Here is a 25490-nt window from a genome sequence, read left to right on the forward strand (position 1 = left end):
AGGAATAGAAGGGACATTCCTCAAAATAATAAAGGGCATCTACGCAAAACCAACAGCAAACGTTATTCTCAATGGAGAGAGACTGAAACCATTCCTCTTGAGAACAGGAACCAGACAAGGATGCCCACTATCACTGCTTCTATTCAACATTGCACTGGAAGTCCTAGCCAGGGCCATAAGGCAAGAAAGGGAAATCAAAGCATCCAAATTCGCAAGGAAGAAGTCAAACTCTCCCTATTTGCTGATGATAGGAGTAGAGGATCATCTCTACCTAGAAAACCCAAGAGACTCAGTCAAAAATCAGTTGGATTCCTCTACACCAGCAAAGATATTGCTGAAAAAGAAGTAAGGAAATTAATACCATTTACAATAGCTACCAAAAAAATAAAATACTTGGGAATAAATCTTACCAGGGACACAAAAGACCTGTACAAAGAAAACTATAAAAAAAACTATTTCAGGAAACCATAAGAGATCTACATAAATGGGAGAACATCCCATGCTTATGGATAGGAAGATTGAACGTTGTGAAAATGTTAAGTCTACCCAAAGCAATCTATACATTCAATGCAATCTCAGTCCACATCACATCAACATTCTTTAGGGATATGGAAAAATCAATTACTAACTTTATCTGGAAAGGAAAGAGACCTTGGATAAGCAAGGCACTATTGAAGAAGAAGAACAAAGTAGGTGGCCTCACACTGCTGAATCTCAAAACCTACTGTACAGCCATAGTAGTCAAAACTGCCTGGTATTGGTTTAATGACAGATACATAGACAGATGGAAACCTACTGTACAGCCATAGTAGTCAAAACTGCCTGGTATTGGTTTAATGACAGATACATAGACAGATGGAATAGAATTGAGAACCCAGAAATAGATCCATCGACCTATGGTCAGCTAATCTTTGACAAAGGGCCAAAATCCATTAAATGGGGAAGAGAATGTTTGTTTAATAAATGGTGCTGGCAAAACTGGAGATCCATTTGCAGAAAAATGAAACAAGACCTGTACCTCACCCCATACACAAAAACTAACTCCAGATGGATCAAAGACTTAAGTGAGTCCTTATAGAGTTCCTCAAGGAAAAACTAGGGGCAAATTTAGGGGCCCTAATATATGGCATAAATAGACTATCAAGCATAACTCAAAATGCACAAACAGAGAAGAAAAACCAGATGATTGAGACCTTCTAAAAATTAAATTTTTATGTGATTCCAAAGACTTCTCCAAAAGGCTCAAAAGAGAACCTACAGATTGGGGAAAAATATTTGGTAATGACATGTCTGACAAGGAACTTATATCTAGAATTTGTAGAAAACTCCAACACCTCAATAACAAAAAGGCAGATAATCCAATTAAAAAATGGGCAGAAGACATGAATAGACACTTCACCAAGGAGGATATTCAAGCGGCCAACAAACATATGAAGTAATGCTCACGATCATTAGCTATTAGAAAGATGCAAATCAAAACAATGAGATACCATCTTGCTCCAGTACTGGTAGCAAAGTCCAAGACAGAAAATAACAAATGCTGGTGAGGTTGTGGAGAGATTGGGACTCTCATACACTGCCGGTGGGACTGTAAAATGGTACAACCATTGTGGAAATAAGTATGGCGATTCCTTCAAAAGTTGGAATTAGAAATACCATTTGACCCAGCCATTCCTTTACTAGGTATATATCCTAAAGAAGTGAGAGCCATGACAAGAACAGACATATGCACACCCATGTTCATCGCAGCACTATTTACAATAGCCAAAAGATGGAAACAACCTAGATGTCCATCAGCTGAGGAATGGATAACCAAACTATGGTACATACACACAATGGGATACTATGCAACCCTATAGAATAATGTAGAATCAGCAAAACACTGCATAATATGAATGAACTTGTAGGACATTATGCTGAGTGAACTAAGTCAATCACAAAAGGATAAATATTGTATTAGTCCATTATTGTAAAAGTCAAGGAAAGGTTTATCTATGGAAGGAAATTTTCTTTGTTGGTTACCAGGGGTGGGAGGGGAGGGGAAGGAACACTGTTAGATAGATAAAGTATTGATTTAGATGAAGAGAAGGGCAATGTACAAATGTGAGTGATCAATATGGTGGCGTTGAGGAAGAGAAAGGTCCATGGGAGGTGCAGACAACAAAGATAAACTCTTTTGTACCTATAGTACTGCATTGCAGGTGAAAGCAAACATGGGTATATGGTTGGATAGATGGGTGGACAGGCTGAACTAGTAGGTATGTCTATGAAGTGGGGAGTGTACCCAAGAACATGTGTATGGTTGGCAGACAATGGTCATATAAGTTTGTGTATGATCTGAATTCCCAGGTGTATAGTAGAGTTGACAGTAGCCAAGGTGGTAATCACTGCTTGGTCACAGACCGCATCCCAGAGTAGTTGAACATGTGGGCTCCGGACCATAGTCACAGGGGACATCAAGCTCAATTGCCATAACTTACTACACAAAATATTGTTCCACCTCCTACTTTGGCGAGTAGCGACTGGGATCTTAAAAGCTTGCAAGCTGCCATCTAGATGCAACGATGGATCTCTCTTTGTCCAGAGCAAAGAAGAAAAAAGAAAACCAAAAATTCATAGATATAATCAGTCCTAGCTACTGGTACACCATGCAGTCTGCAGCCTATATGACTGAGACCAGAAGAACTAGATGGTGCTCGGCTACCAATGTTAACCACTTGGAAGGGGATATATGTAGGAGATCCTGGATAGAGAGGGAGAACAATGTGGACAAAACGCAAAATCATTTGGAGAAAAAATAAAAGGGGTAGGGGGGACCAGGTTTGCTAATCTGATAGAGCCTGGTGGAAACACTGAGACTATGGCTCCTAGCTGCCCTTCAGGTCTGGAATTGAACCCACACCTGTGGCTTCCAGCCAAGCAAAAGACAGGCATATGAATTGAACATTTACCTGAGGTAGATACACTCCTTGGAGAGAACAATCATCGGAGACAGAAAGGCTGCCAATGCACCAGGAGACAGCTCAGGGGGCAGGAGGGTATGGAGGGATGGAGACAGGGAAGTGGTAACTATGGGGAGGAAGTGCGAGGGGACCTGTTGCATTGTGGTAAATTGTGGTCAATGTCATGAGACAAAGTGAATGTGAACTGCTGTATGAAAAATGAATTTGCTCTGTAAATTTTCTCCCAAATCACAATTACAAAAAAAATTTAATTTATAAAAAGAAAAGAAAAGAAATATAATGGAATGGCCAAGACCAACTTTCAGATGTTTCTTAGGCTTTCAGCAGTGCCCTGGCACCTCCCCTGTGTAGGGATTTGAATTAATCCATAGATACAGAAAGGAAGGAAATAGCACTGACCCGTGGTACTTACTCAATGGGGAAAATAAAATTAGTGAAGAAGAAAAACAAGTTTTTCTTGGATTTTAATCCATTAAAAGCTGTTAAGAGTTTGGAACTACTGCCCATTTTTCCTCTTTGAAATAAGCTCTAAGAGCATTTTGTGGCCTGTGCATTGGCAGTAACTCCAGCAGATCTAATTGCAGCTGATGGCCCTGCACAGGCCATGGGTAGTGACGGGACAGCATGGCCTCTTTGTACAGAGCCGTGAAGACACATCTTTGAAGGGCTTTGTGTGTAGTCCCGGTTTTGCACAGAAAGATTATGTTTGGGGTCCTGAGAGAGTGAATGTTGCTGAATGCAAGGCTCAGAGCATCGCCATTTTCTCTCTTGTTCCTCCCTCTTAGAGCTGCCCCTGTACTTGGACTGCTATCCTAGAGCTTAGTGGCTTGGAGCTCTGAGTGAGGTTTTTCTCTTTCCTGACATGCCTGTAATCACCCTAGTTGTCATAAATGGCTGTAAAGCTCTATGATGAAAGGCCTGGAAAAGTGTTTTTAAGACTCTGAGATTTGAGGAGAGAACCTCTTGGGGCTGTCTTGCCTTCTCCTGGGGCAATCTTCTACTTCAGAGGAAGGAAACAAAATTCTAGCTGGGTTTCCTGTGGTGTTCATGGGGATAGGTAAGCATTGAAACTTTTGCCAAAAAACATGGAGTCTGGTGGGTCATCCTCAAGTGTCTGTGGAGGAGAAAGGAGTCCTCACTTGACCTTCCAGAGCACCTGGGTAAGGGTCTTTTCCAGAGTCCTGGTGGTTCTGAAACACTGATTGACTGACACATCCTGCATCTGCTAAACTCTAAGTGAGGCTTCCAGTGGACCTGTGATGAGGAAGGATTAGCCTGTGTACATTTAGAGGCTATGCTTTAAAACTCCTACAAGTTTGTTGATGGACTCCTGCTACAGGCTGAGCTCCAGGCAAAGAACTTTGCAAATATTATGTCATTTAAGTATTCCAGTCCACATGGCAGATAATCATAATGCCCCTCTTAAAGATGAGGAAACTAAGGCACAAAGAGGTTCCCAGTGGCATGCCCAGGGTCCTGTCTGTGGTAGAGCCAGTGTTCATGTCCACTCCTATCTGTCTAACCACCACAAAATAACAGCTTAATATAGTAACAGTCATTTTACTTCCACTCAGAAATCTCCAATTTGGTCAAGGCTCAAGCAGGACAGCTTGAGTCTGCTACACAATGCCAGTAGGAGGGTCTTAAATGGGGCTGAAGGATTTACTTCTAAGATGGCTCATTGCATATGGATGGCAGGTTGGTACTGTCAGTGAAGAGCTTGGTTCCTCTTAAGGGCCTACTCCTCTCCAGTTGAGGCCCACCACGAGGCTACTTGGGGTTTCCCAGAGCATAGCATGATGGCTGAGTTCCAAGAGCAAGCAGCCCAAGAGACAAGAAGTCAACGCTGCCAGTTTTCTAAGGCATAGACCCAGAAACTGGCACAGTGTCATTTCTACTTTGATAGAGTCTATTGGTCAAGGAGTCTCAGAACCCAAGTCAGGGGAGGAACTCACACATTTGACTTCACCATTTAGGTGTGTGTGTATTGGGTGAGTATGAGAAGACTGGTGTATCGGCATGTGGTATGTTTATATGTGTGGTACATGTGTTTGTATACAATGGTTCTCTAGACTGTTGCTCTCTTCCATTGGGGCGGGATATATGCATATTATGGAGAAGTAGGAAAATACTGCCAAGTAGAGAAAAGATGTCCTGAGCAGGAGAAGTTAAGTTACCATTTGGTCATAATCTGCCTTTTTGAAATAATGAATCCATGTTATATGTGGAAAAATTAGAATAATGCAGATAAGCAAAAAAGAAAACAAATGCTTTCACCTGAACATAACCACACTTAGCTTTATTTTGTCACATATAAATGTGTATGCAGATAGATTGGTATTGTATATGTATAAATTTTTGCATGTGTACGTATATACATTCTTATACAAATTATGGACTTATATATGCATGTATATATTTGTATACACATACACAAAGAAATAATCTCTATATATATGTTTAACAAAACTAAGATCTTTCCCCTGTGCCCTATCCTCATCTCTTAATTATGACTATCTTTCTTATATCAAATTTAGATTATGCCATCTTTAAAGTTAATAATGCTATTATTTCATTATGTAACACACATGCTTTAGTTAACATTTGGGTATTCATATTTTGGTGGCTTTTTAGTCTTTTTTTTTTTTTAATGGGAAATGTTGGAAGATGACTCCTTTTTGCTGATCAGGGGCACCCTGGGACCTCCTGGACACAAAGGATCTGGTTACAGATTTCTCTTAGCCCCCAAGTGACCACCAATGTGCACCTGTGCTAACAGGCTGGCTTGTTTTAAGCTTTACTGTTTTGGACTCTTCTGAAAAGTCACTGTCAAGCCTTCTGGGATTGTTGACCCTGTAAATTGGTCATTTTCCAGAGAGTCAGACAGCCCTCCCACAGCTGGGGCATGGAGAGTCCACAGCCTATTTACCTAGTATTTCTAAGTGTGGTAGATGAGGACCTTTTCCCAGATACAGATGTCTCTCTGTTTCTATTTGAGATAATACCACTGAGCTGCCCTGTCATTTGGTTTCTGGAGGTATGGTCTGTGTACTGAACTGCTGTCCCTAGTGGGGAGCTCCACCTCCACCCCTTCCTTGCAGAACTGCATTGAGCCTCATGGTGTACCTGCAGCCACTCTCAGCAGTAGAGATGCTGCAGGGTTGTGACCCCTGTGACCCCTGAGGTAGATCAGCAACTCAGATTTGTTGTTAGATACTGTCAAGTTGACTGACTCATAGTAACCTTATATACAGTAGAGCAAAATGCTGCCCAGTCCTGTGTCATCTTCATGATTACTGGAATTCTAGGACTGTGTTACGGCTGTCTGTGCTAATCCATCACATTGAAAGTTTCCCTCACCCTTGTTGGCCCTCTGCCTCCCCAAACATGATGTTCTCCATTGATTGATTCCTCCTGGTAACACATGTCCTGAGCACTAAGTCACACAATGTTCTGTGGGGATTCATAAGGTTCTCATGGGTAATTTTCAGAAATACATCACCAGGTTTTCCTTCCTACTCTCTAAGCTCTGCTGAAACTTGTTCACCATGGGTGACCCTGCTGGTACTTGAACTGCCAGTGGCATAGCTTCCAGCATCATAGCAACATGCAAGCCACCACAGTACAACAAACTGACAGATGGGTGGTGAACTCAAGTAATAGGTAATAGAAAATCACATTATAGCTGGATTTTATTCAGTGAGCCAATGCATTCTAGAAAAACTGGAGGCAAGTTTAATGCAATTTTATGTTCAGCTTCCAGTGTGGGTGGAAGGTTGGCATTAGCCACTTAAAACCTAATTATAGTGAACCCTTTAAAAGCAGAACACTGACCTCTAATGTTTTTATTTTGAGTAAAAGTCTTTGGAAATCACGTGGACTATCGTCCTTAGTGAGAACTGTCTGCATGTCTGTGTGTCTGCCCTGCCATTCAGGAAGGAGGCTGTGAAGTCTCTAACTGTCCTATTGCGGCAATGACTAGACATTATTAAGCAATATGAAAGGAGTTATATTTTGTATCGCCCTGACCTTTAGGGACCAGGAACCCCATGAGGAAAGAAGTTTCCAGAAGAGCTGGTGAGGCTGCCTGTGGGAGGGACACATGTCAGGAGAGGAGCACATTGGGATGACTCTCTCCAGCAGGGCCTCTCTTCAGCAGGGCCTTTTATATAAATATATATAGATAAACCAAACCCACTGCTGTCGAGTCAGATCCCACTCATGGTGACCCCTCCTTGGATTTCCAAGGCAGTATCACTACGGGAGTAGATTGCCCAACTTCCCTTCTGAGGAGTGGCTGGTGGGTTTGAACCACCAGCCTTCTGGTCAGCAGTCAAATGCCTTAGGCACTATGCTACCAGAACTCCTTAACATATATATATGGACATTAAAACCTAGGCAGCATATGACCTCACATCCTTCTGGCATCATTTTGGCATCTAACAGCATTTCTGCCCAGTTGTATTTTTTCCCTACCCTGAAATCCCCCAATAACCTCTGGCAGTAATTTCAACCCAACTTGCACCTTACACACAATATTGTAGGTCCCAGGACTACAAGAAGATAACAAGGCTAGCATACAGAAGTTGGGGCTGCCCTGTCCAGAGTGGGCAGTGTGAATGGTGGGCTCGTCATTCAAGTATCAGCTGATAGTAACGTCGTTTGCTGTAGAGGCACAAAATCAGCTAAGGAAACAATAACTAGTCCTGGAACCCATCTTCTGTGGGGCATAGGGCAATGCTGCTGGCTTCCTGGGAACACTGAAATGACATCAGAGAGGGACTTCGCTGGCATTTCTGGCTTGGATTTGTATGAAGTGTGCTGAATGTGGTGTATTTTCTCATCTGCCTTAATTCCACACCTTGCTCAGTTCAAGCCCTCTTCCTCACATGCCCAGCAGCATGCCTGCTGCCCGAGAGGGGTGCCTGATTGCCGTACCAAGCACCCTGTAGCAGTTGCCCTACTGAGTGCTCAGGGTGTGGGCGAAGCAATTTCTGCTGCCTGGCTGGCTCCCCACAACTCCAGGACCTGTCTGGGCCTTTTTGCTGGGAGGAGGGGGCACTGGCCACACCTGCCAGTTTTGGGCAGGTGACTTCACCATCCATAAGTTGCCCTGGAGAGCCAGAGTGAGTGGTCAGGGACAGGACCTTGGGAGAGGTGTTCTGAGGGCTGGCTTCTCCACACATCCTTGCTTGAAGATGTGAGACGACTTTATATCCCAAAGCAGGTGCAGTCCCTGGTGGAGGTGTTATTCCCTCTGGGGGATGACATTTCAGGCCAAGGAGCATGGAGGGATATTTAGACAACTACAGGTTCAGGTCTGGCCATGGAATCTGCTGTGAGAAGGTCCTATGGCTGCTGTAACAAGGCACTTCATAAGGCGGATGAACCTGGAGGGCATAATGTGGAATGAAATTGTTGTTATGTGCCATGAGTCGGCCCAGACTCATAGCAACCCCTCCTTGGGTTGCCGAGGCAGTATCATTCCGGAAGTAGATTGCCCAACTTTCCTTCCAGGGAGTGGCTGGTGGGTGAAATTGGTCAATCACAAAAGGACAAATACTGTATGAGACCACTACTATAAATGTTAAGGAAAGGTTTACTTTTCTTTGAAGGTCACCAGAGGTGGGAGGGGAAAGGAGGGTAAATGATTAGAGAAGGGAGAGGTCAGCACAAAAGGATCAAGGCAAAGGAAGACTCCAGGAGGAGCACAAGAGTTGAAGCAACAAAGGTAAATAATATATATAGTCCTTCTGTATAACAATAATCTGGGTACATAGACACAAGCTGAACAGGAGTGGGAAGGCAAGTGGGACTACACCTACAGATGCATACAGATTTGACAGGCTATTTCTACATATGTATTTACATATGCTACAAATATATCCATTAATATAGTAGTGCATACAGGGGAAAGGAAGCTCTGGTAGCATAGTGCCTAAGGCACTTGACTGCTCACCAGAAGGCTGGCGGTTCAAACTCAACAGCCACTCCTTGGAAGGAAGGCTGGGCAATCCTACTTCCGTAGTGATACTGCCTCAGAAACCCAAGGAGGGGTCGCTATGAGTCGGGCCGACTCGACGGCAAACAACAACAACAGGGAGAAAAGTAACGAAAACTTTTTAGTCACAACCAAACACCTTGAGGGAATGAGTTGCTGGCCTGGAGGCTCAGAACCATAGTTTCAGTGGATGTTGATGTTCTGCTTCCTACTTTGTTGAGTAGCAACTGGAGTCTTAAAAGCTTATGAGCAGCCATCTAAGGTGCAACTATTGGTCTCTTCCCATCCAGAGCAAAGAAGAGAGAGAGAAAAATTAAAGATAGATGAAAATAATTAGCCCAAAGGACTAATGGACCACACAAACCTCAGTCTTCACTACCCCGAGATGATAAGAACTAGATGGTGCCCAGTTATCACTGATGACTGCTCCAAAAAGGACCACAATAAGAGGCCCTAGATAGAGTGGGAGAAAATGTGGAACAAAAAAATAATAAAGACAAGGCTTATTGGTCTGGCAGAGAATGATGGAACCCCTAAGACTGTGGCCCTTAGACACAAGTCTAGAACTGAGCTCATCCTCATGGCTCAACTTAAAGCCAGGCAATAGGCCTATAAGGTGAATAACACCAGGGAGGTATGCACTTCTTAGACCAACCAAGCATACAAGATCAAAAGAGCAGCATTTGCCCAGGGAAAGAGTGCAGAAGGCAGGAAGGGATAGGAAAAAAGATAACTAGAAACAGGAAACACGGAGGAAGTGGGAAGAATGATACTACATTATGGGGATTGCAATCAATGTCAGGAATCAAATGTATATGAATTCTTGAATGAAAAACCAATTTGCTCTGTACATTTTCACCCAAATCACAATGAAAAGTTAAACAACTGAGCTACAGAAACTAACGTGTGATCTCAATTTGTAGCCATGCTCTTTTGAATGAATACATTGACAAAAATACTGGAAAGAAAAAAATACTATAAGAAAATACACCAAAATATTATATTTAAAGAAAAATAAAAGCAAGTTTATTCTCTCATAGTTCTAGAAGCCAGATGTCCAAAATCAGTGTGCCAGCTGGGCTGCATTCCTCCTGAGTGATCTAGAGGGGAAGTTGTTCCTTGTCTCTCTAGCTTCTAGTGACTGTCTGCAGTCTGGTGTTCTGTGGCTTGTGGCCACATAACTCCAGTCTGTGCCTCTGTGGTCACTCTACCTTCTCTCTGTTTGTCATCACCCTTCTTTCATGTATGGACACTTGTGATTGCATTTAGGACCCTCTGAATAATCCAGGAGTATCTCAAGATCTTTAACTTAATCTCTTCTGTATATCAGGTCAATTCACAGGTTCCTGGGACTAGGACATAGATCTTCTGGGGCCATCACCCAGGTCAGTGATGACTTGGGGCACACTGGGAGGAGGGCTAGGAAGTCAGGGCTGCTGGAGACCCAGGCATGGACCCAAATCCATTTGCTCTTGCTAGTCAGGTACCTCTTAACCTTGTGGGTTATTGCACTCCATCAGTCCTCTGAGACAGTTTTGGTCCTAGGGACCCAGAGTTTGTAAGACCAACTCCCCACCCCCACCCAAATGTCCATCCCACCCATAGACTCTCACAAAGGCCTTGGGGAAAGGACAGAAAGGATATCAAAGCTACTGTTCTCATCTCCTGTGACTCAGTCATCCTGCATCCCTGAAGAAGGCATTTGTACTTGTGGGAGGGATGACCTGAGAGTCTCCATCAATCCCCAAGATTCCATTATTTGCTGCATTTGACAAACATCCCAGCCCTTTCCTGTGAGGAGTCATTATCATGTGACTTCACTCAGGCCCTGCCTGGGATAGGGCCCTGAGCCTGGTCCCAGCTCAGGGGCTTCCACTGAGTGGAGACAGGGCTAGGTAGGCAGAGGTATCCTTCAGGGATGAGAGAGTGTGTGCAGGAAAGACCCCTGAGCACTGGCAGGGAAAAGTAGCAAGAGTTCCAGCCCCCCACCTCAGTGGTCCACATCCTTGGTGCACAGAGCCCTGATGTCCTCAAGGAACAGTCTCCATGGGGGTGTTTCAGGTATAGTAATGGGAACACCTCAGTTGGAGCAGGAGGCCCACCTTGTGTGTGAGTATGGAAGACAGACTAGCCCCATGTGGGCCACATGCCAGAGATCTGTAAGGAGGTGTGTGTACTGCTCTGTAGCCACATTGCACACTGGTCCAGATGTTGACAGGGCAGTTCTGGCACTTTGAGTCAGTCTCATCAGATGTCTGTCTCCTAGGGCGATCTGGCAGCCCTTAGAGGAGATGAAAGTCAGTGTTAGGAGGTGCTCCCCACCAGGCTCTCCTAAGTCACGTTCTCAAAGCATCTCACAAAGCCTGGCACCAGAACCCTGGCCAGAAGCTGTTAAACAAACAGGGCATCTTAGACTCTGTGCATGGGATGAGGGGCAGAGTGGAGTCTCAAACTGTACCTGCATCCTGCCAATTATAAGGTGGATGCCAGGACTACTCAACAGAATTCCTCCCGTGGCTGATGGGTAGGAATTTACACCAAGGTGAGTAAGCCTGCCCTTGTCATGGTTATGAGAGTGGAAAGCAGCTCAGACCATCCTTCCTGACGACATCCCCATTTCTCCTCAGGCTAAGGAAGCAGTCTCCCCGTTTTGAGATGAGTCGTGCATGCCCAGGAGGTGGTAATGAACTGTGGCTCTCCTTTCCTCGCCACCCCACAGAAGCCCCTCAGTCTTGGGGGCACATGCAGAGGGTGAATACCACAGCAAGGCCTTTTCCTTGAGGTGTCAAGGTTGGGCCCAAGAAGAAAAGTGGGGTGTTTGCAGAGGCCCAGCTGGGAGATGGGCAGAAAGAGGTCAATGAGCCAGCGTGTGGCCTTTTTTCAAGCCTTCACCTGTCGGCCTAGTTCCCACTGATACGATGCTGACAGGTGCCCTGCTCCAGTGCCTGATTTTAATTCTCTTCCTCTCTCTTTAATCTCCTGTGCATTCAGAATGAGGTGGATAGTTTTAAAAAGCATAACAGAACGTAAGTACTTCTTTAACATTTTTTATGTCTTACTATGATCAAGTGCATATCTAAATAATACATAATGGTGCTTGACAATGTCCTCATGCAATAATGTCCTCATGCTAGGTGTAATGCCCCAGGAGCTGTGGTTTTTCTAGGAGATTTGCTCATATGATCCAACTCAGGCCACTCAGAGTCTTTGTCCCAAAGGGTCAGGCATGAGAATCCTTTCAGAAACTCTGTGATCCCAGTCCTCCAGGTGGGTTTTAGTGCATATCACCCTGTCAGGCAGGGCTAGGAGAGGAAGGAGAAGACTGTACTTTTTCAGTGTTGACTTTCATGTTTGTTCAAGGAAACATCTCATATTTGATCAGGACATCTTCAGAGAATCAGCATTTTAGATTCTACATAGATGCCCATCAATTGAGGAAGGACTGAAGAAAATGGGTTATCATGGACATATTCAGCACTTAAAAGGAAGGAAAAGAAAGGTAACATATAGTTATCCATGGCTAGAGTTCTAAGCACATTGAGTAGGAAAAACAAATTATAGAGTGATAGGATATTAAAAAAAAAAAATCCTGCACAAAAAACAACGGTACAACCACCAGAGCTTGTCCACAGGTTGGGCCTTCTTTTCAAAGCAGCCCCTTTAGGCCTGGGGGAGCAGAGCTGTTGTAAAAAATGCTTTCAGATATACCTTTCAGAATATCTTTCAGAGTCAGTGGCACATTTTTTTTTTTTTTCAAAATAGCACTTTATTTTTTAGTTACAAAAGCATACTCTTTGTCATATTGTTGTTGTTGTTGCTTGCTGTCAAGTCGGCCCCGACTCATAGCGACCCCTCCTTGGGTTTCCAAGGCAGTATCACTACGGAAGTAGGACTGCCCAACCTTCCTTCCGAGGAGTGGCTGGTGGGTTTGAACCGCCAGCCTTCTGGTGAGCAGTCAAGTGCCTTAGGCACTGTGCTACCAGAGCTCAATAAAAAAATCTAGGAAAGTAAAAAGTAAATAATTAAAACAACCTCACTTTTAACTATTTGGACGTAGCAACCACCACCATGTTGGCTACTTTTAGGCCTTTTCTCCGTGTGCATATACGTGTGTGTGTACACACACATATATATACATACACCATATGTATGTGTACATGCACAAACCTGTATGTACATACATATACACACACACGCATACTCCTACTTTTTCATTTAACACAATGTTGTTAGAAGTTTTACCTGTTACTAGGTGTCCTTAAGGGAGCTCTGGTAGCATAGTGGCTAAGGCACTTGACTGCTAACCAGAAGGCTGGCAGTTCAAATCCACCAGCCACTCCTCGGAAGGAAGATGGGGCAATCTACTTCCGTAGTGATACCGCCTCGGAAACCCAAGGAGGGGTCACTATGAGTCGGGTCTGACTCGATGGCACATAACAACAACAGGTGTCCTTAAATGACACTCATATTGTATGACAACATAGCTGGCCATCACATTATTTATATGACCCCCTTTTTAGGCATTTTGCAGCTTCTCACTGATAGGAGCAGGATTCCAGTGACCTCCTCAGTATGGTCTGATCCTTTCCTCAAGATTCATTCCTAGGATTGTCCAGTTACAGGACCTCAATTTAGGCCCTTCGGAAGGGAGTTCTTTGATAATCCAGAAGACTGTAGATTAAGGAGGTGAACAGGTGCCACGTTTGGTGAAGCAGGAAGCTGATCCTGTGAGAAACTCCAGTATGAAAATAACTTCAGTTAAACTAGAACTTGTCTTCCTTTAAAAAAAACATCAGAATGACAGAAATTGAAAGCCATTTTTGGCCAGTATCATGAGTCTTGATCACCTCACCCCTCCAGAGGCAAGTGTGTGAGACCTCCCAGCCCCTTAATGCCTTGCATCACACACACATACACACACACAGACATGTAGACACCTACCCAAGGGCAATGACAGTTGCTTTTTATGAAGGATGGTCTTAACCCTGTCACTATAATTTGTTTTTCTGCTCAATATTTTTGAACTCTAGCCATAGATAACAGATCTAATTCCTTCCTTTTAACTGACTGAACACATTTGTGGTACCACATCTTATTTACAACATTGGATACAACATTCCAAGGTTGAAGGCATAGGTAAAATCTAATTTTTTTTTTTTTTTTTTTTTAAACTGATTCTCATGAGGTATCTGGACCATGTAATATGGGTATGTGGATGTTTCTTTGTGCTGACACTACAGTCAATTCTAGAAGTGTAAAAAGTCTTTCTGTGCAGTGCCAGCTGATGAAGACCTCTACTTTGGCCCACTGGTATGACCTGAGCCAATGTGTCTGTGGGAAAGGGGAGGCCATGGGGCATTTGGAAAAGCCAAGCCGCCTGCACTGGATGACCTCTTGAGCCAGTCCCACAGCCCTACTCAGACTGGGAACAGCAGGAATAGTAGCGTCCCATTCCCCTTGACCAGGAGTTGGAAAAGAGGCTGTGCCTACAGGCCCCTTTGAGGGAAGGTCTGGTTAGGGGCCACCTGACTTGGTATAATTGTCTTGCTTAGCCCAGGGACTTCATAGCCTGGACAAAAATGACTAGAACAACTGGAGCTCAGCAGGTGTCAGCTTGGCTCTTTCACTCCCTTCTCAGTCCTTTCTTCAACCCAAGTCCCACAGAAAACCTTCAGTAGAGATGGAGTTGCCTACTGTTAATTAAAGGAGCTCTGGTAGCGTAGTCTAAGGCACTTGACTGCTAATCAGGAGGCTGGTGGTTCAAACCCACCAGCCACTCCTCAGAAGGAAGGTTGGGCAGTCTACTTCCGTAGTAATACCTCCTCGGAAACCCAAGGAGGGGTCGCTATGAGTCGAGTCCGACTCCACGGCAAATAACAACAACAACAACAATTGTTATTTAAAAGAAGCAAGGAATTGAGTCTATTTCAGCCCAGCCAGCTGTGTTTGAGGCCCCAGGATGAAGTCTGTATATCACTCACTGTCCAGCCCTCCCTTTCCAGATAAGGAAGTGGCCCAGGCAGGGTAGATAGAGCTAGGTCACCACTGGGTACCAGTGGTAACTCTGGCACCAGAGTCCATCCCCCTAACACACACTGCCCTAGAATAAAGAGGTCCTATGGTGGCCCTAGGAGCTCTGGTAGCGTAGTGCCTAAGGCATTTGACTGCTAACCAGAAGGCTGGTGGTTCAAACACACCAGTCACTCCTCAGAAGGAAGGTTGGGCAATATACTTCCATAGTGATACCACCTCGGAAACCCAAGAAGAGGTCGCTATGAGTTGGGTCTGACTGGACAGCACATAACAACAACATGGTGGCTCTGCATAGGACCCTGTTATGCCTTGGGTTTCTGCAGGGGCAGCCTGGGCCTACCCAACTCGAGCAGCCCATCCCCTCCACAGCTGACCAGCGTGGCTTTGTGAGACTGCCTTCCACAGGACCATCTGCTGCCTGGAAAGGAAACGCAGGTGCCTAGTCACTGGTCTGCCCCGGGCCCCAACCTCCAGGTCTCTGCCACTTGGGCACTCCCAGGAAACACTTCCACCCAGCTCTGCCCATTGGATAAGCCAGAACCCACTAGGCCCTACCCTTCTGGAAAGGGTTTCAGTAGAGGAATCTTGAGAAACACAATGGTCTACCTTCCCATTTTGTCTTTTCTGTAATTAAAACCCCCCAAAGGAAAATAAGGGTCTATAGAGTACTTAACAACAGCAGCTATGGTGCAGCTTCCTGTCATTGGCCAGGAGCTCTGCTTTTCACCAGGAGGGAGAAAACGAGCCCGAGGATGGGTGTCAGGCCTGGCCCTACCCGAGCAATGTGGTCTCCAAACCTGACAGTGGGCCAGATCCTACAGGGGCAGAACTTTCTGTGAGGGGCTAAGTTTGGCCCCTACAACTGGTACTTATGCCCCATCATGTTCCCAGTAGGCCATGTCCACTCCCGTCAGCACCTGCCTAGGTCAAAGTGACTAATCTGGCCCCCTCCTGACACACTAGGAGCTCTTTGGGCAGTGCCCACTCTGCCCCACACCTGTCTGTCTGTGGCTATCTGGTGCCCAATGCTTAGAGAAGCTGTTCAGGACTGGCCAGGGTCCTCTGCTGCCCCTCCAAGGATGTCACCTCCAGGCTGTGAACAACAGGATGGTTCTGGAGAGAAGAGTGCCTTTCGAGCAGGAGGCAGCAGCATCAGGCCAGGGTGGGACAGAATGAAAATCCAAGGTTCCCAAGAATAGTCACCAAGCCCTTGACCTAGATGAAGAGACCATGGGCAGTGATGGCTCAAATATTGTTCTGGAGGACATGGACCTTGCAGATGTTTTCTAAAGAAAGGCAGGGCCTGAGGCTCCACAAAACCCAAGGTGGAGTCAAAGACCCAAGGCACTTGATTGTGACCCTCTCCTCCTGCTGTCTTCTAAGAGCCTGGGAAGTACCTCTGAGCCTCCAGGGTCCCAGGTCTACAGGATGTACCAGGCAACTGAGTTGAGACCCACCCTTTATTCAGGTCTAGCTGGGATAGAAAGAAGGTCTTCACACTCTCCCATACCAGGGACAGTTCATGAAGTTCCTACATGGATGCTCAGGGACCTTGGAGGGGTAAATGATCTGTGTATCTCCAGGTCCATCAGATGTTCACTTTGTCTGGGAGAAGAACGGGAGAAAGCTGGAGACCTGTGTCCCTGTGCAGACCCATGTGCTGTCCAATGGCAGGATTCACGCATTCAGCTGGCTGCAAGACTCCATCCGAGAAAGCTCTGAGTATCGCTGTTGGGTTCTCTCCTCAGCAGGAAGCAGTACCTCGAAAGTGCGGGTCACAGTGATGAGACATGGTAAGTGAGTACCTGACCCTCCTCTCCCCACTTTCACCTTAAGTGTTTTGTTTTTAAACAATATTTAGCCTTGTGACTGTAAAATGATACAACCACTGTGAAAAGCAGTATGGTGATTCCTTAAAAAGTTGGAATTAGAAATACCATTTGGCCCAGAAATTTCATTACTAGGTATATATCCTAAAGAAGTGAAAGCCAGGACAAGAATAGATATACGCATACCCATGTTTGTGGCAGCACTATTTCCAGCAGCAAAAAGATGAAAAAAATCTAGGTGCCCATCGACAGAAGAATGGATAACCAAACTATGGAACAAACACACAATGGAATACTATGCAATCCTAAAGAATAACGGAGACAAAGATGAACTCTTTTGCACATACAGTACTGCATTGTCAGTGAAGGCAAACATGGGTATATGGGTGGACAGATGGGTAGACAGAGTGAACTAATAGGTATGTCTATGCAGCAGGATGTACCCAAGACCATGTACAGGGTTGGCAGACAATGGTTCTACAAGTGTATTTGTGTGTTCTGTAAGAATTCCCAGTATATAGTAGAGCTGAAAAGGGACAAGGTTGTAGTCACTTCTTGGTCACAGCCAGCTACCCAGAGGGAGCGAGTCGTTGAACCTGTGGGCTCAGGACCATAGTTGCAGGGGACATCAAGCTCAATTGGCATAACATACTACACAAAACATTGTTTCACCTCCTACTTTGGTGAGTAGTGACTGGGATCTTAAAAGCTTGCAAGCAGACATCTAGATGCAATGATGGGTCTCTCTTTGTCCAGAGCAAAGAAGAATGAAGAAAACCAAAGACACATGGAAACAGTTAGTCTAAGGGACTGGTATACCCCGTGATCCTCAGCCTATATGACTATGAGACCAGAAGAACTAGATGGTGCCTGGCTACCACTGTCAACCACTCGAAGGAGGATCTACGTAGGAGAACAATGTGGAACAAAACTCAAAATCATTTTGGGGAAAAAAAAAAAGGGACCAGGTTTGCTGATCTGATAGAGCCTGATGGAACCACTGAGACTATGGCCCCTAGCTGCCCTTCAGGTCTAGAATTGAACTCACTCCTGTGGCTTCCAGCCAAAGACAAGACAGGCATGCGAGCTGAATATTAGGTAGATACACTCCATGGAGAGAGCAATCATGGGAGAAAGAAAGGCTGTATATGCACAGGGAGACAGCTCAGAGGATAGGAGTGTGTGGGAAGAAAGGACACAGGGAAAAGTTAACTATGGGGAGGAGGTGGGAAGAGAGCTGTTGCACTGTGGGAGATGCAGTCAATGTCATGAGATAAAGTGACAAAGTGTATGTGAGCTGCTGTGTGGAAAATGAATTTGCTCTGTAAACTTCCACCCAAATCACAATTAAAAAAAAAAATGTATATATATATATACCCTTGTATCTCTAAAAGAATGCTTATATAGTGTCATCTTAATTTTTGGATTATCCATTAGATTTATACTAGGAAAGATGAGGATTTAGCTTTTTTAGTGTGCTGCTCCTGCACACACACACACACACAGCCAGTCTTCTATCTCCTCATGTACACATTTGGGTTAGATTATTCAGTGTTTACATTACGCCCTAGGATAGGTAGTCAAGTAGGTCATTATTTCTTTTCCTACACTTCTGGTTTTCTGAGGTATTAATAATTGTGCTGATTTTCATTTGCTTCCCTCTCAGTTATGTTAATTCAACACCAACTCTTGCAGGTGCCTAAATCTTTCCATAAATACAGACATATTGGCATTCTGTTGTTACCTCCCCCAGAACCTTCTGGTCTCCTCCAGCTGAACAGTTCACCTCTGTACCAAGTTGCCATCTTTACCTTAAGGTTCAGAGTCTATGTTTCTGTGCTGGAGACTCTGTGTTTCTGTCCTTCACCTTGAGGCTGGAGACTGTGTTTCTGACCTATTGGATGGTGTTTCTCATTTCCTAGGTGTTCCTTTCTTGATTTACTCCATTTTTGTGATGTGTGTTCCCAGCACACTTCAGAAAGAGTGTATAGGAAGTAAATGTTTTGAGACCTTATGCATCATTTTTCTCTTTATACTTAAATGATAGCTTGATAACAACCTGCAATATACAGATGACACAACAAAGAGGACATTACTGATGGCAATCAAAGACTACAGCCTTCAGTACCTCAACATAAAGAAACCAGAAACCCTCACAACTGGACCAGTAAGCAACATCATGATAAATGGAGAAAAGATTGAAGTTGTCAAGGATTTAATTTTACTTGTATCCACAGACAGCACCCATGGAAGCAGCAGTCAAGAAATTAAACGACAAGACCGCAGTCACTACTCACCAAAGTATGATGAGAACATTGTCTTTGTTGCCTATGTTACACCAATCAACCTTGATGATCCTTGAGACTATGGGTCCTTAGCCCCTCGATCCAGCAACCCATTCCCTCAATGTATTTGCTTATGGCTGTTTTCATAACTTTGCCTCCTGTATGCTCTACTATATTCATGGATGTATTTATAGCATATGTAAATACATATGTAGAAATATTCTGTCAAACCTATATATATTTGTAGATGTAGTCCTATTTGCCTTCCCATACCTGTCCAGCTTGTGTGTCTGTGCATCCGCTCAAAGACTGTTATTGCTGTTACTACAGGATTGGGTAAGTGATAGTATTTACCTTTATTGCCTTTGACTCTTGTATTCCTCTACCTTGATCACTTTGTGCTGACCTCCTCCTTATTGTATACTACTTTTTCTTTCACTAAGTTAATTCATGCCTACCTTCTAGTTAGTGATTTACCTTCCCTTCCCCTCCCACCCCTGGTAACCTTAAAAGAATATTTCTTTCTGTGTGTACTTTACTTGACTTTTTACAGTAGTAGTCTCATACAATGTTTTTTCTTTTGTGATTGACTACTTTCACTCAGCATAATGATTTCCAGGTTTTTCCATGTTACGAGATATTTTGCAGATTCATTGTTATTTGTTTCCATTGCGTAGTATTCCACTGTTTGTATGTACCGTAGTTTGCTCATCAAAAGCTTGTGAGCAGCCCCGATCATTAGCCATTAGAGAGATGTAAAATCAAAACAACATCTTGCCCCAGCACTAGTAGCAAAGTTCAACAAGACAGAAAATAACAAATGCTGGCGAGGATGCAGGGAGATTGGGACTCTCATACATTGCTGGTGGGACTGTAAAATATACAACCACTGTGGAAAGCAGTATGGTGATTCCTTAAAAAGTTGGAATCAGAAATACTATTTGGCCCAGCCATTCCATTACTAGGTATATATCCTAAAGAAGTGAAAGCCAGGACAAGAACAGATATATGCACACCCATGTTTGTGGCAGCACTACTTACAACAGCAAAAAGAGGGAAAAAACCTAGGTTTCCATCAACTGAGGAATGGATAACCAAACTATAGTACATGCACACAATGGATTACTATGCAACCCTAAAGAATAACGTAGAATCTGCAAAACACCACATTACGTGGATGAACTTGCAGGACATTATGCTGAGTGAAACAAGTCAATCACAGAAGGACAAATATTGTATTAGTTCATTATTGTGAAAAGTCAAGGAAAGGTTTATATATGGAAGGAAATTTTCTTTGTTGGTTACCAGCAGTGGGAGGGGAGGGTAGCGAACACTGCTAGATAGGTAGGTAGAGATAAGTATTGATTTGGGTGAAGAGAAGAGCAATGTACCAAATGTGAGTGATCAACATGGTGGCATTGAGAAAGAGGAAGACATAAAGAGGTACATGGGAGGTGTAGATGAACCCTTTTGCACATACAGTACTGTGTTGCAGTAAAGGCAAACATGGGTATACAGGTGGATAGACAAGGTAGACAGGCTGAACTAGTAGGTATGTCTATGCAGGAGAGAGTGTACCCAAGACCATATATAGGGTTGACAGACAGTGGTTCTACAAGTGTATTTGTATGTTCTCTAAGAATTCCCAGGTGTATAGTAGAGCTGACGAAGGACAAGATTGTAGTCACTTCTTGGGCACAGTCAGCTACTAAGAAGGATCGAGTAGTTGAACCTGTGGGCTCAGGACCATAGTTGCAGGCGACATCAAGATGAATTGGCGTAACATACTACAAAAAACATTGTTCCACCTCCTACTTTGGCGAGTAGCGACTGGGACCTTAAAAGTTTGCAAGTGGCCATCTAGATGCAACGATGGGTCTCTCCTCGTCCAGAGCAAAGAAGAATGAAGAAAACCAAAGATTCATGGAAACAATTAGTCCAAGAGACTGCTACACCATGTGATCCTCAGCCTATACAACTATGAGATCAGAAGAACTAGATGGTGCCTGGCTACCACTGTCAACCACTTGGAGGGAGATCTATGTGGGAGATCCTGGATAGAGAAGGAGAACAATGTGGAACAAAGCTCAAAATCATTTGGGGAAAACAAAAATAAAAGGGACGGGGGTAGGTTTGCTGGTCCGATAGAGCCTGGTGGAACCACTGAGACTATGGCCCCTAGCTGCCCTTCAGGTCTGGAATTGAACCCACACCTTTGGCTTTCAGCCAAACAAAAGACAGGCATATGAGGTGAACATTTACACCAGGTAGATACACTCCTGGAAGAGAACAATCATGGGAGAAAGACAGACTGTTTATGCACAGAGCGATAGCTCAGGGGACAGGAGTGCATGGAGGGATGGACACAGGGAAGAGGTATGTATTAGGAGGAAATGGGAGGTGAGCTGTTGCATTGGGGTAAATTGTAGTCAATGTCATGAGACAAAGTGTATGTGAACTGCTATATGGAAAATGCATTTGCTCTGCAAACTTTCATTCAAATCACAATTAAAAAAAAAAAAAATTGGCCCCAAATTTGGAAATCGATAATGGTGACTGGTACACAGCACAGTGGATGTAATTAATGTCATTGAATGTGCTATATAAAATTTGTTAAAATGGAAACATTTTGGTTATACAGGTAATCCCTGACTTAGGACATATTCAAGGTATGATGAACTACACTTAAAACTATCCATTGTTTTTTATGATTTGTGTATTTGTATGTATGTATGTACTAAAATATATCTATAAATTTATATGTAATGTTTCCAGACTCCAAAGACAAATCAAGATTAGATTTATAAAGATACTGATTTTTTTTTTTTTTTTAAAGGCAGTCATAATGAAAAAAAAAACAAAACAAAAAAAATGAGGTATTCGACTTAGGTCCAAACCAACTTATAATGGAGTTACTGGAATAGAACCCTGTTGTAAGTCAGAAATTACCTGTATATATTTTACCACGATAAAATAAAACAGCAGACCCACTATCTTCATAAAGCACATACACACACAAAAGCTTTTCAACAGCCATCTAAGGTGCAATTATTGATGTCTCCCTGTCCAGAGCAAAGAAGAGTGAAGAAAATAAAAAATGCATGGAAATAATTAATCTGAATGACTAATGGACCAGTGAATTCCAGCCTCCATGAGTATGAGACTAGACGGTGCCTGGCTACTACTGCCAACCATTCTGAAAGGGATCAAAATAGGAATTCCTGGATCTAGTGGGAGAAAAATGTGGCACAAAAAATAGTAAAAAAACCCAGGCTTACCAGTCTGATAGAGACTGGTGGAACCCCCAAGACTATGGCCCTTCAAGCCTGGAACTGAACTCAACACCTGTGGTTCAACTTTCACCCAAACAACAGGTCTGTAATGTGAGTAACACCAGGGAGGTATGCACCACTGGAGATCAAAAGGGCAGCATGTGCACAGGGACAAGGTTCAGAATGCAGGAAGAGATAGAAAAGAAGGACAAATGGAAAACAGAAACACGAAGTGGGAAGAGTGAGAAATGTAATTGATGGCATGAAACAAAATGTATATACATTGTTGAATGGAAAACCTATTTGTTCTGTAAACTTTCACTCAAATCACAATAAAAAGTTTTAAAAACATGTAACAAAGAAAAAAAAAAATCAAATGATATGTTGCATTGGGCTAAAGGCCTCTTTAAAGTGTTAAACAGCAAAGATGTCCCTTTGAGGATTTAGGTGCCCCTTCCTTAAGCCATGGTATTTTCAATCATCTCATATGCATGAAAAAGCTGGGCAGTTGTTTTGGTCCTCTAGTGCAGCTCTAACAGACATAACACAAATGGGTGTCTTTAACAAACACGGATTTATTCTCTTACAGTTTTGGAGGTTAGAAGTCCAAGTTCAAAGTGCCAGCTCTAGGGGCTGGGTGAAAGCTCCTCCACCGTGGGCTTCAGCTCTCCCTCTTCCTCCCAACCCCCTGAAGCTGGAGGCATCTCTTAGCTCAGGCAGCTGCTGGCTGCTGCGGCTGACAAACCCAAGTTGACAAGTAAAATGGCACGATTATCAAGCAATATGGCAGGCCACTAATTCAAATCCATTAACAGTCCCAAGATAAGCAGACAACATGGCAGGCAATTGAGGTGAAGACTCAGCTACATGCAGGGTCCAAGCATGCCAAAAAGCTCAGAGACCTTTCTCAAAGCTGTCTTCTTATACTGGAAGCAGACCACATCCCTAAGGCAACAACTCAGCTGCTCTAGTATACTCCACCATGGAGTTGATTATCAGTCTCATCATGGGTAATAACTACATTCAGCTGTTCAGACTCAAAACCAGGCCCAGCCAAGTTGACATACCACTTATCTACCACAGCAATGGGTAAGGGAGACCAAATAATTGATGCCTTTGAATTACGGCGTTAACAGAAGAACGAAGAAATCTATCATGGGAAGTGCAGCCAGATGCTGTAACAACAGGCTCAAACATATCAACCATTATTAAGATGGTACAGTACTGAGTAGTGTTTTGTTCTGTTGTACTCAATGGAATGCACTCAATGGCAACAACGTAATTCTAGACTAAAAATCATTATCCTCCAGTATTTCAAGGCATTGCTCCATTGCCTTCTTTTGCCTGTTACTTTGCACGTGACTTGATTTTTTTCCCACATGGAAGCTTGTGTTATTTTCTGTTTTTTCAAGTAGTGTTAAATTTTATGTCTTGGTATTTTCATGCCATGGCTGGGCTCCTTAAATGTGGAAACCCTTGCCCTTAGATCTTGGAAAGTTTTCTTCAGTCCTGGAAAGTGGTATCTCTGTTTCTTTCTCTGAAACTATTTTTCCAGATGTTGGATTACCTGGGCAGCCCTCTAATTTTCTACTTCCCCCCACCACCACCCCACCTTTAGGAGCTCTGCTGGCACAGTGCCTAAGGCATTGGACTGTTTTCCAGAAGGCTGGCGGTTCAGTTGAACCCACCAGCCACTCCTCAGAAGGTTGGGCAATCTACTTCCGAAGTGATACTGCCTCGGAAACCCATGGAGAGGTCGCTATGAGTTGGATCTGACTCCACAGCAGGGTTGCATTGCCCACTATCTTTGCTTGCTTTCTTCTGCTTCCTATTAGCTTGTTTCGTCTTACTCCCAAAGTTTATTTTTTTTCCCCCGAGTTCTGATTTTTTTTTCATTGCATTGTATTGTTTTACGCAGTATCTTTTCTTCCATCTCTTAAGATACTGATATTTTCTTAAAGTTTTCTTCTCTTCCTAGTTGCTTTTTCCTATTTGTCACTCATGTCATTCATGTTAAATATTTCCTCGAATGTCTTACGACCCTTGGCTGGCTGATTGCTTTTAAGAATGGGGCACTATAAATGTAGCTCTGAGTCATGGTGGAGGGTGGCAGTATTTTCTGACTGTGACCTTTCCTGGCTGGGCTGGTTCACTGAAAGGTCCCTGACCTTGGTACTCAGGGACTGACAACATGACTACCACCCAGAAGCTTATGAGAAATGCAATTCCGGCTCTACCCCAGACCTGCTCAGTTGGAAATTCTGGGGGTGAAACCTGTTTTAAGTAACCCTCTAGTTGATTCCTGGGCACTGAAGTTAGAGAGGAAAGTGGTCTAACCTAGCACTTCTCCACTAGAACATATGTTCTAGTACACTGAACGTCTTGCTAAAATGCACTGATTTTTTAGATCAGTGGTGGGGCCTGAGATTCAAAATTTCTAACAAGCTCCCAGGTGTTACTGATGCTACAGGTCTTGGAGGGTTTAGGTTGGGCTATCAGTGTTTGGGGACTTAAGAGGAGTTAAGAGGGCCACCCTGGCATTGATCTCGGCCTTCAGGACCAGCTGCTATCAGAGTTGGTGACCTGGAGGTAGCAGGCACGTGGTGGTGACAACTGACCTTGGAATTGCTGCTCTGAGGGGTTATAAAACTTAACCAAGGTCACACAGCAGGTACCTCGAGCCCTGCTGTGCCTGACTCCCCCCTAGCAGAGAGGGGCCCACTTCTACCACTGGTGCTGTAACCTTGGATCAATCCCTTTACCCCTCATTTCCTTGGCATTTTAACATGTAACAGGGGAAGAGAATGGACAGTGGGCATGGAAGGGGCCGTTAAGACCTGTGACCAGGAGCTTCACTTCTGTCTTCCAGAGGCAACTCACCAGGAGAAGTGGAGCAGAGAGCTTGCTGCTTGGAAGACTATCATTGGCGAGCATGACCGCATGATGCAGAGCTGGAGGAAGGCATGGGTATGCTGCAAGCCGGGAGTGGGTGTGGGAAGCAAATGGCTGGCAGGCCACTGCCTGCCTCCTGGGCCAGGGCTGCACAGTCCCCTCTCCCACTCCTGTCAGCAGACCTTCTTACAAAGGTCTGCTTTTTGAGAACTCCA

The 25490-nt window shown here is 44.0% G+C and overlaps 1 protein-coding gene across 1 annotated transcript in view; it reads left to right on the forward strand.

Moving 5' to 3' along the window:
* SEMA4D (semaphorin 4D) overlaps positions 1-25490 on the forward strand; it is an 82422-nt gene that overhangs the window by 56102 nt on the left and 830 nt on the right. Inside the window, exons 16-17 of the mRNA XM_007946343.2 lie at positions 16581-16790; positions 25253-25350. Coding sequence (XP_007944534.2) covers positions 16581-16790; positions 25253-25350 — 308 coding nt within the window. The remainder of the gene's footprint in view (positions 1-16580; positions 16791-25252; positions 25351-25490) is intronic.

Source organism: Orycteropus afer, unplaced genomic scaffold, assembly GCF_000298275.1.
Source record: "Orycteropus afer afer isolate SDZICR_OR568_19922 unplaced genomic scaffold, OryAfe1.0 scaffold00156, whole genome shotgun sequence".
Lineage (NCBI taxonomy): Eukaryota > Metazoa > Chordata > Mammalia > Tubulidentata > Orycteropodidae > Orycteropus > Orycteropus afer.